At 42.1% G+C, this 10,072-nt stretch overlaps 1 protein-coding gene and 1 long non-coding RNA gene across 4 annotated transcripts; one reads left to right on the top strand and one right to left on the bottom strand.

The window, feature by feature from the left end:
* Positions 1-18: 18 nt before the first annotated feature.
* On the top strand, positions 19-3,512 carry LOC125529915 (UDP-glucuronic acid decarboxylase 6). The gene is made up of 12 exons (XM_048694340.1): positions 19-219; positions 307-393; positions 1,015-1,102; positions 1,652-1,743; positions 1,832-1,896; positions 1,984-2,072; positions 2,164-2,241; positions 2,356-2,449; positions 2,525-2,591; positions 2,682-2,745; positions 2,879-2,919; positions 3,049-3,512. Exons 1-12 carry the CDS (start codon positions 130-132, stop codon positions 3,238-3,240), a joined length of 1,047 nt encoding a protein of 348 aa, XP_048550297.1. The 5' UTR covers positions 19-129; the 3' UTR covers positions 3,241-3,512.
* Positions 3,513-6,271: 2,759 nt separating this feature from the next.
* On the bottom strand, positions 6,272-8,512 carry LOC125529916. 3 transcript variants are annotated; one of them, XR_007292779.1, is made up of 3 exons: positions 8,213-8,512; positions 7,709-7,796; positions 6,272-6,649 (listed from the first exon to the last, which is right to left on the bottom strand). It is a non-coding gene; the product is annotated as an uncharacterized LOC125529916 (long non-coding RNA). The 3 variants fall into 3 exon arrangements; XR_007292780.1 differs by lacking the exon at positions 6,272-6,649 and adding an exon at positions 7,139-7,568; XR_007292781.1 differs by lacking the exons at positions 7,709-7,796; positions 8,213-8,512 and adding an exon at positions 6,790-6,847.
* Positions 8,513-10,072: the final 1,560 nt, after the last annotated feature.

Below are 10,072 nucleotides of genomic sequence, written 5' to 3'. Positions count from 1 at the left end.
GGTCGATCAGGTCGTGTCCAGAATCTCGGAAGGTTTTGGGTTGGGTTGGGTTGGGCTGCTGCGTCGTGTGGCTTCTGACCATCTCTCCTCTCGGCCCGGTTGGATCTGCGTGTGCAGGTGCTCGGCGCGATGGCGCAGAAGGACGCCGCCAATGGCAACGGCGCCACCACGCGCCCGCCGCCCACTCCCTCCCCCATCCGCTTCTCCAAGTTCTTCCAGGTACGCCTCGGGATCTGATCGCGGCTGGATCTCGCTGCTCGTCACACGACTGGCGCTAATTTTGGGACTCTGTGGGGGTTTGGGCAGGCCAACATGCGGATCCTGGTCACCGGCGGAGCTGGCTTCATCGGCTCGCACCTCGTCGACAAGCTCATGGAGAACGAGAAGAACGAGGTCAGGACCAGATCCCCTAGCATCATTCTAGCTGTTAGCGAAATTCACCTGTGCGGGGTCAACTCCCTTCCGCTTGGATCTGAGTGGCACAGTCAGAGTCACCAACTGAGTGGGTCTAGAATTTCGTGAAAACGACGTTCAGAGTGGAGAGCTGCTTTGTGCCAGGCCAGATCTCAGTGTGCAAGCTTGTGCATTAGTTTTTGCATGCTGTGGGGCACTACTGTCTAGAGCTTAAGCTGGAAACTTTGCTCCACTCTCAATTTCTTTAGAACTACAGAGATCCAGTGGCAATGCTTTAGAGAACTATCTGATCTGTTTCAGAATGTGAGGTCAACTGAGATCCAGTGGCAATGCTTCTGAGATCTTGCTATGAGTCTGTGACTATTTTATTCTAGGAACCTCCCTTCTGAATCATGCAGAGTGCCTGTTAGTGGTACTGAGCTCTCTCATGTTCACCTCTCTCAGTACATTTTAAAACAGAGGGGTGTACTGTTTATCTACAATTCTACATGATTCGAAGCTCGGCTCATCATGTAGAATTCAGTGTTGTTACTATGCAGTTCTGTACAGACAAACTTAGCAAATGTAGACCAATCTGATCGTGCCTTCTTTTTGGTTCAGGTCATTGTTGCTGACAACTTTTTCACTGGGTCAAAAGACAACCTGAAGAAGTGGATCGGACACCCAAGATTTGAACTCATCCGTCACGGTAATACTGCATGCTGAAGGCATCTTGTAGTAAATTCTTGATTCATCTCCTTTCCATGTGGCTATACTATTTTGTAATGAACACAGATAGTTGACACCAATGAGTTGTTTCTTTCCACTGTTCCTTTAAAGTATACAGATCATTGTTTAACACATGAGAAATAGAGAACCATATAAGTTTATAAGGTCATAGCCAATGGCCGTACAAAAACCATGTCCTGAGTTGTCTGTTGAATTGAACCTGCAATATTCTAAACTAGTCAGTGAAGCCTTTGAGTTAACTACACCTCAGTATCTCATTTGTCTATGGCATGCTTATGTGACTTTCTTTTGGTAACTTTCTGTTCTAGATAGAAAGGACATCCATGCATATTTATACACTTCGCTCAAGTGTTATAGTCCAACCATATTCCAAGACTAAGTGATTGTCCAACCATGAAAACAAGCCAAATTGCCGTTAACTTGTGCTGCAATGCTCAAGTGTTATATCTTCGTCATTACATTCTTGTGCGTGAGTTTCACATTAATTTTACATTTTGCTGCATTTCAGATGTCACCGAACCACTGCTCGTGGAGGTTGACCAAATCTACCACCTTGCTTGCCCTGCCTCACCAATCTTCTACAAGCACAACCCTGTCAAGGTGTGTGTAGGCTCTGTTTTTGTGTTTATTCTGTCATAACTGCTCCTATCTGTCCTGACACACGCATGGGTGTAAATATCTTGTACAGACCATCAAGACGAATGTCATTGGAACCTTGAACATGCTTGGACTTGCAAAGAGAGTTGGAGCTAGGTCAGTGTTTATCACTTAGATCGATTGTGGCAGTATCATGGCAGAAATGAAAACCATATTAACCTGAGGTTTTGTGTTCAACTGCAGAATATTGTTGACTTCGACCTCTGAAGTTTATGGTGATCCCCTTGAGCATCCTCAGACGGAGGCGTACTGGGGCAATGTTAACCCAATTGGTATGCCTGTTCATCTGGCAAAAATGTTATGTTATCTTTTCTAAACTTGTGCCACGTAAGTCTCATGTTTTGAATTTATTTTCTTTATCAGGAGTCAGGAGCTGCTACGATGAGGGTAAGCGTGTAGCTGAGACACTGATGTTCGACTACCACAGGCAGCACGGCATTGGTAATACTTTGACCTTAAATTTAAACTAATCTATTTGCTATTAGTTTGTTCGTCCTTCAATAAGTCTTCGGTTATGAGTTGTCCTTAATAAGTATATGTCGTCTATTTCTGTAGAGATCCGTATTGCCAGGATTTTCAACACCTATGGACCTAGGATGAACATCGATGATGGCCGTGTTGTTAGTAACTTCATTGCTCAGGCCATTCGGTAATTCTTGTTTGACTTGACTTTTTCTGATCTTGCGTCCAGATAGTTTTGGTGCTTATTTGTTGTAATTTGTAGTGGTGAAGCACTGACTGTCCAGAAGCCTGGAACACAGACCAGGAGCTTCTGCTACGTCGCTGATATGGTTTGTTTTCTACTATCATCTTACTATTGAATACTATCTTGTCAAAACTGTGGATGGTCACCTTACCAGTGGTGTACCATTTCAATGCAGGTCAATGGTCTTATGAAGCTGATGAATGGAGACAACACCGGACCCATTAACATTGGGAACCCAGGTAAACTTCTTTTGCAAAAATAATAATAATAATAATAAATCTTTGGCAACGCGCTAACAACTTGATCTGTAAATTATTTATAATTCTGCACTTTCGTTCCTGTGGTGATGAACTGGACTTTCTTTAAATGTAGGTGAATTCACCATGCTGGAACTTGCCGAGAATGTGAAGGAGGTAAGTGGGATATTCTATACTCATCGACTCATTACATCCAACCTTTTTGTTTCAAGTAGCAGTGCTCCATTCAGCTTCAATGCATGACAATTCTGGATGGTATAATAACATGTGTGATTTTACTTACAGTTGATCAACCCAGAAGTGACAGTGACGATGACTGAGAACACTCCTGATGACCCTCGCCAGAGGAAGCCTGACATCACCAAGGCCAAGGAGGTTCTCGACTGGGAGCCCAAGGTCGTCCTGCGCGACGGCTTGGTGCTCATGGAGGACGATTTCAGGGAGCGTTTGGCAGTGCCCAAGAAGACCAAGGCCTAATCCCCCTCCCTACGTTTGGCGTACAACATCACCAATTTGCCAGAGCATACTCATAGTTGGGTGGGTTCGTCAATATTCGTTGCTGCGTTTCGTTACGGAATTTGAGTTCCAATAAACCAATTACACCTTCGTCGTTCACTTGAAAGATTGTATTATTAGAAACTTCATACAAGGCGTGGCTGTTTGTATTACCGTCGCTTTTTGCGGAACTTGTGCTCCTTATGTTTTAGCATATGAACTTCCCTAAATCAATTATAGCAATGTTCGTGCCATTTTGGGTTTGTTATTAAAGTTTTTTCTGCCAAGATATTTCTCTGATGCTTGCCAAGTGGTCCTATTTCTTGTCTTTATTTGTTCCCATTTCCTTTCTTTGGAAAAGAGGCGGCAAAGGGCACCTTTTATTCATTATCAAGCTTACATTCAGTATTGGACACTCCTTTACATATTGATTGCCAATCTTTGAAAGCATAGGACACTGATCAGTCACCTGTATGTGCTAAGCTACAGCATGCCAGATTTTTTTTGCCCACTACCTTGTCTGATTTACACTTGCTTCTGGGACACAGAGTTAAGGTTCCTTGGTACTGTATGTGATAAATCTGTATCTTCATTCATGTTTGCTGTTGTGGCAAAGAAATATTCTCCCAATGTCCAGGGGTGAGAATAATATTTCGCGGCGCTGCTTCCTTTACCAGGGTCGGATTATCCACCAGAAGAGTGACCTCCTTGCATCTGAATTTGGAAATTGTTTCTGCAGCAACCTGAAAGGCCATAGCCTCTGCTTGTAATCGGGAAATGCCATGTTTGCCACCTGCTGAAACAAAGAAGTTTGCTTTTACTTCATTTTCTTCTACTTGTATATTTATTCCAATGTCTGCTGTGTTTGATCCTGTACCCTGTAGTTTCTTGATTCAGGCCTCCTTTGGTTTATCATGGGAATAGGAAAAATATATGAAGTGAAATGACATGTATGTCAAATTCTGTAAGAAAAGAGATGTGATTTGGTTCATAGGATATGATTTTTTCCCCATTGAATCTAGGCTAATGTTTTCTTTTCCTTTGAATACAAAGGATTGCCTCATATCCTATACAAGAATATGATTCTATTTCTACATATCAAAGGGCTTCAAAGGAAATTTTCCTACGAAATTCCTATCCTTCATTCCTGCAAACCAAAGGATAGTGTTGAGCTTGGTTCCTTGAAGAGCCTGCATAGTCTGTATAAGTTGTTCAAGTCTTGCTCTGCATCATTTGGTCCATCTGCTTGGGAGTACTAGTAAATATGCACGTGCAACGCACGTCTCAACTAATATTACAATCATATGTGAAAAAGCACATCGTTTGGTATAATTAGTACCCTCAACCTGAACATATTCTACTACCGTACATCCATTTTAAATTATATATATAATTAAGAGCCATTTTATATGCCAAAATCTGTTATTAGAAACAGTATTGATCAGTTTTAGATTTTACGTATACACCTAAATTAAGCAAGCATTCAGATATGACATACATTTCCAAAGCAACACCGGAAGAATTCTTAACTCTCAAGATTGAAGGCTCTACTGTATTTTCAGGGATGTGCCTGCAAACTTGTTTAGTCATCAATCCACAATATATGCATTTCTATTGTAAAATAGTTCCTTGCAGGGTACACATGTGCAGCTAACATGTATTTCTACATCACATCATTATTATTATCGATAATTACTAACTTGTCTAACTTCCTCTCCATTTCTCATTTGAACATGACACATATGCAGGAGCAGAGAAGGAGACCCAGATGGTTACCAAACCGGTGGCGAAGAAGATGACAATGACTCAGAGAAGCACCTACAGTGACAGTCATATGGCCGAGCTTGAGCAGCACCAAGACCATACGCCCCTCAAACATTAATGAAAAACTTGGTCATTATTTTTGTTCCAGCCAACAGGTTAGCCCCACTTGCCCCTCAAACATTAATGAAAAATGTGGTCATTATTCTTGCTCCAGCAAACAGGTTAGCCCCACTTACCTTCCCTGCCTCATCACCAAGGTAGATAATAACATAGTAGTAGCATACAAAAACCCGGACATCAGCAGGGCAGGTTGCACACTTTGTAAACTGATGACATCAGCAGGGCAGGTTATTTTCCTGCTAACATGAAATCAATCACCCTATGCCTTTTAAAAATGCTTTTCAATGTACCCTGCAGTACCAAATTATCAGTCCAACTAAAACAAGATCGGTAGGTAATTCTACATTTATTATCCAAATTACCAGCGAGAGAGTTATCTGACCATAAACACAATATTCATTAGCTAATTGACTATGCGGCGATAATCCTCTTACATTACTGCCCACCAAACTCAGAGAAGTAGTTTAGTTGCATTACTTCTTGCCATGGATTGATAGCAGTAAGGACAACCGATAATCCAAAATAATGAAGTTGGAAAAATATAAGTTGGGGCATACTGATCTTATGGGTGACTGTATCCAGTCAAATAATGGTGGGCGAGCATAGAGACGTCTGTCTTGTCCGTTGGGTGAACAATTGCAATGGAGAACTAATGTGGGAGGTGTCCTAGAGCAGTATCGACACTATACTGCAGATAACTTAACCCATCAGAAGTTCTAAAATGACCCAAAGAATCAGAGAATGAGGAAATGGAGAGGGCTACATACATATGTTAAGTTGATACCTGAAACTAGTCATTTGGATCACAAATACTACTCAGTCAGCTTGAACCTAAAATAAGAACCAAGATGAGGGAAGCTGCCGACCTTGAAATAGAATCAATATGAAGATCATGTGTCTCAAAAATCTTGTTTGCACTTGGTAGTGAACTACTTATTTACAACAATTTTTCTTTTCTGGTGTACATGAGATATTGGGTATCGATTGCTAGCTAACTACACAACACTAACATGTGTGAGCCGCTAGATAGAATTAAATGCGAACAAGATCTGTAGGTAATTACATCTATAATAATTTGGTGGAAAAAATCAAGCCATAATGATCCCATTGACATGTTAAAACTTGCATCAAAATTCGAACATAGTACAAATATCACTTTGAAAATGAACATCATAAATCCAGAAAATACATTGATCCAATAGATAACTCAAAACACAGATAATCGCTCACTACTATTATTAATGAGTAAAGGTAAGAAGAAACTCATTTGCACACTCCGCAAATATAAGAAAACTAATGCAAAAGGGCACTATACAAGACATATATACCAATATTGTATTGACCGATCACAATAATAGAGCAAACAGTCTTGGTTTGAGGTGCTTGGTCAGAAGCAGCAGAGCGGGACTGGAGGACGACACAACATCCAGGGCAGTGGCTAGTTCATCTGCTCAGGCAGAAGGTCAAGGTGCACCTGACGTAGTTGACTGACGTAGTTCGGTCAGACCTGCATATATATGTCCAATTTTCAAACATCTCCAGAGCAAAACAAACAAAATGAAAGACTGTACTTCTGAAATCATCATGTTGCAAAAAGAATAGTGAAATATAATAGCAGATGGTAACACATAGAAGAATGTTTATTACCTCTTGTCTCATGTCCTTGCTGACGACTTTGCCATTTCAAAAATCTTCCTCCACCCTGTTGATACCTGAAACTAGTCATTTGGATCACAAATACTACTCAGTCAGCTTGAACCTAAAATAAGAACCAAGATGAGGGAAGCTGCCGACCTTGAAATAGAATCAATATGAAGATCATGTGTCTCAAAAATCTTGTTTGCACTTGGTAGTGAACTACTTATTTACAAGAATTTTTCTTTTCTGGTGTACATGAGATATTGGGTATCGATTGCTAGCTAACTACACAACACTAACATATGTGAGCCGCTAGATAGAATTAAATGCGAACAAGATCTATAGGTAATTACATCTATAATAATTTGGTGGAAAAAATCAAGCCATAATGATCCCATTGACATGTTAAAACTTGCATCAAAATTCGAACATAGTACAAATATCACTTTGAAAATGAACATCATAAATCCAGAAAATACATTGATCCAATAGATAACTCAAAACACAGAGAATCGCTCACTACTATTATTAATGAGTAAAGGTAAGAAGAAACTCATTTGCACACTCCGCAAATATAAGAAAACTAATGCAAAAGGGCACTATACAAGACATATATACCAATATTGTATTGACCAATCACAATAATAGAGCAATCAGTCTTGGTTTGAGGTGCTTGGTCAGAAGCAGCAGAGCGGGACTGGAGGACGACACAACATCCAGGGCAGTGGCTAGTTCATCTGCTCAGGCAGAAGGTCAAGGTGCACCTGAATGACGTAGTTCGGTCAGACCTGCATATATATGTCCAATTTTCAAACATCTCCAGAGCAAAACAAACAAAATGAAAGACTGTACTTCTGAAATCATCATGTTGCAAAAAGAATAGTGAAATATAATAGCAGATGGTAACACATAGAAGAATGTTTATTACCTCTTGTCTCATGTCCTTGCTGACGACTTTGCCATTTCAAAAATCTTCCTCCACCCTTCCATTAGACCGTACTTCTGAAATCATTATGCTGCAAAAAGAAACACCAAGTTCAGCAAGCCAAAAGTTCATTTCTTCTACTTTACCAAACTATAAATTCGTAAGTTAGGTCTCAAAAGTTCAGCGAGCCAAAAGTTTATTCCAGTAATTTTTTTTGTGAAATCCTATATCGCTTGAGCAATGGATTTGCATTGTCCATCCTATAATACTGTCCATATCTACATCAAGTAGTACATGTCTTGCTATCTTGTATTGTGATGGATTAGTTCTCACTTTTATCTAATCGATGCATCTGTCGCCATTTAATATAAAATTCACAGAGATTAGCTGATGTATTATTCTTCAATTCCTTCTCCCACATATTACAATTTGGAATGCAATTGACTCCTCGGAAATTTGATGAACAGAAAAAATGTTGATTGAAGAGAGGAAGGGCGTGTGACGTACAGCTTGTTGGCAAGGGCTGGACTTCGTCCTCTGCTTGGACCAACACGGTGGATGCATGAGGAGTGGAGAGAGCCCGCATCCGGCGGAAGCAAGGCAGGGGGTCATATAGCACCATGGTGCCCTGCCCGCGTCACCGTTAAGCCAGGCAGCAAGCCAGCAACTCGTGTCGGCGACCCTCCTGCGGCAACGTAGTTCGTGCCTCAACGCTGCTGCACCAAGCGTTTGCCGCGCGCCCGTGCCAAGCCGACACAAACCAGGTGCCCCGTCGTCTCCCTCCTTGGGGATGGCCGTAGCTTCGCGCCGGCAAGCCTTACGGCGGGGGCGGCGAGACAGGGAGGAGTTAGGGAAGGGAAGGGGTGGTGGATAGGGGTCTCCCCCGAGACGCATGGAGGCGCTGGCCCTAGCTTCGCCCCGGGGCGCACGCCGGCGGCGGCGGCGAGACGGGGAGGAGGTATAGGGGAGGGAAGGAGTGGCGGCTAGGGTTCTCCCCCGAGACTCATGGAGGCGACGTGGTGGTTGCGAAGATGAGATATGGAGAGCCCTTTGCGTTGACGAAGCGTTGTACGCGGACGCGCGTGGAATATTCCTTCGCGGGTGGAGTGCGTTCAGTCCTACTAAATTGCTAATTGCACACATAGCTCGGGATTTAATTAACTGTATTCATTAGATTTTATTTAGTGAGACTAATCTGACGATGGTAATTAGGCTGGGTACATCTGCGGGGTGGCTTAAAGAAAGAATTAGTTTGATCGTTTAATAGTAGTATAGATTTGATTTCCTGCCAAAGAGGTTGTCATTCCTGGTTTTCCAAATATATAGTAAAAATGTCATAATAATCTTTTAAATCACTACAGATACTAAGCTCCCACGAAATGGGAGCATTTGGTGTGTCAGGGCTATGTCGGCTAGCGGTAATTTATTTTTTTTGACCAACTGTTGGCGGTAAGTGGGCCTGGTTTTGGAATAGTCGGTTCTAACTGGGCTTGTTCAGGCGCCTCATGGCGTGCCTGTTTTAGCTAGGAATGAAGTTGGTTCAGAGGTGTTAAGTAGAGAGGTTAGATCTTCTCTGCTCTGTTGGAGCCTTTGCAATAAGAAAGTGGATTAGGAAAGAGAGCTCGCAGACGATGTTCCCTTCCTTCAGGATCAGCCTCATGAAAATCTTATATTCCCTGAGGAGGATTTTTTTTACAAACCAGAGGGGCTATCTAAATCCTAAAGTAAAGGCGAGCGATCGAAGTAGAAGTCGACCGCCTAAAAAAAGACGTCTGTAAAAGAACTTCGACTTCTATTAGTTTCTTTTCTTCTTTAATGCAATAGCTATAGTTTGATATAAGAATCCATTTCGAAATACCTTGACTTTTTCAGAACAGGTCAGAGTCAAATAGCAATGCAGAAAGAAAAGCAACGACTGGAGTGGGGGAGTCAGAGTCGAAAAGAGGATATCGTCTGATTCTCCTTCTATTGATTCTTTTCCGATCAAGATGTTATCCTACTAGTTTTTTCTTTGCCAAATTACCCGCTGGCGTTACTACGAGGAAACTGTTATGATACTGAACCTCATGCCCTATCGACCCGTCAATTTTGGATCCAATTTGGGATTTTTCTTAGGAGGTCCCGCGGCAAAATAGCTCGATGCCAGAATGATAAAAAGCTTAACACCTCTTATTTGACTTTTTCACTATTTTGCTAGAAATCGATCACTGATCCAATTTGACTACCTCTACGGGATAGACCTCAACAGAACCAATATGGCTCCAACCTGGGGTTGGTCTCCTCCCCTCCCATGGCGGCTGCGGGTGCGGATGGTGGTCTGTTCCCACACGGCCGCTCCCCTTCTTCCTCGCGCCCCCGCTCCGCTGG

The sequence above is a fragment of the Triticum urartu genome, unplaced genomic scaffold (genome assembly GCF_003073215.2).
Source record: "Triticum urartu cultivar G1812 unplaced genomic scaffold, Tu2.1 TuUngrouped_contig_5947, whole genome shotgun sequence".
Classification (NCBI taxonomy): domain Eukaryota; kingdom Viridiplantae; phylum Streptophyta; class Magnoliopsida; order Poales; family Poaceae; genus Triticum; species Triticum urartu.
The sequence above is the reverse complement of the archived record's forward strand: the minus strand, read 5'-3'. Positions and strand labels throughout refer to the sequence as shown.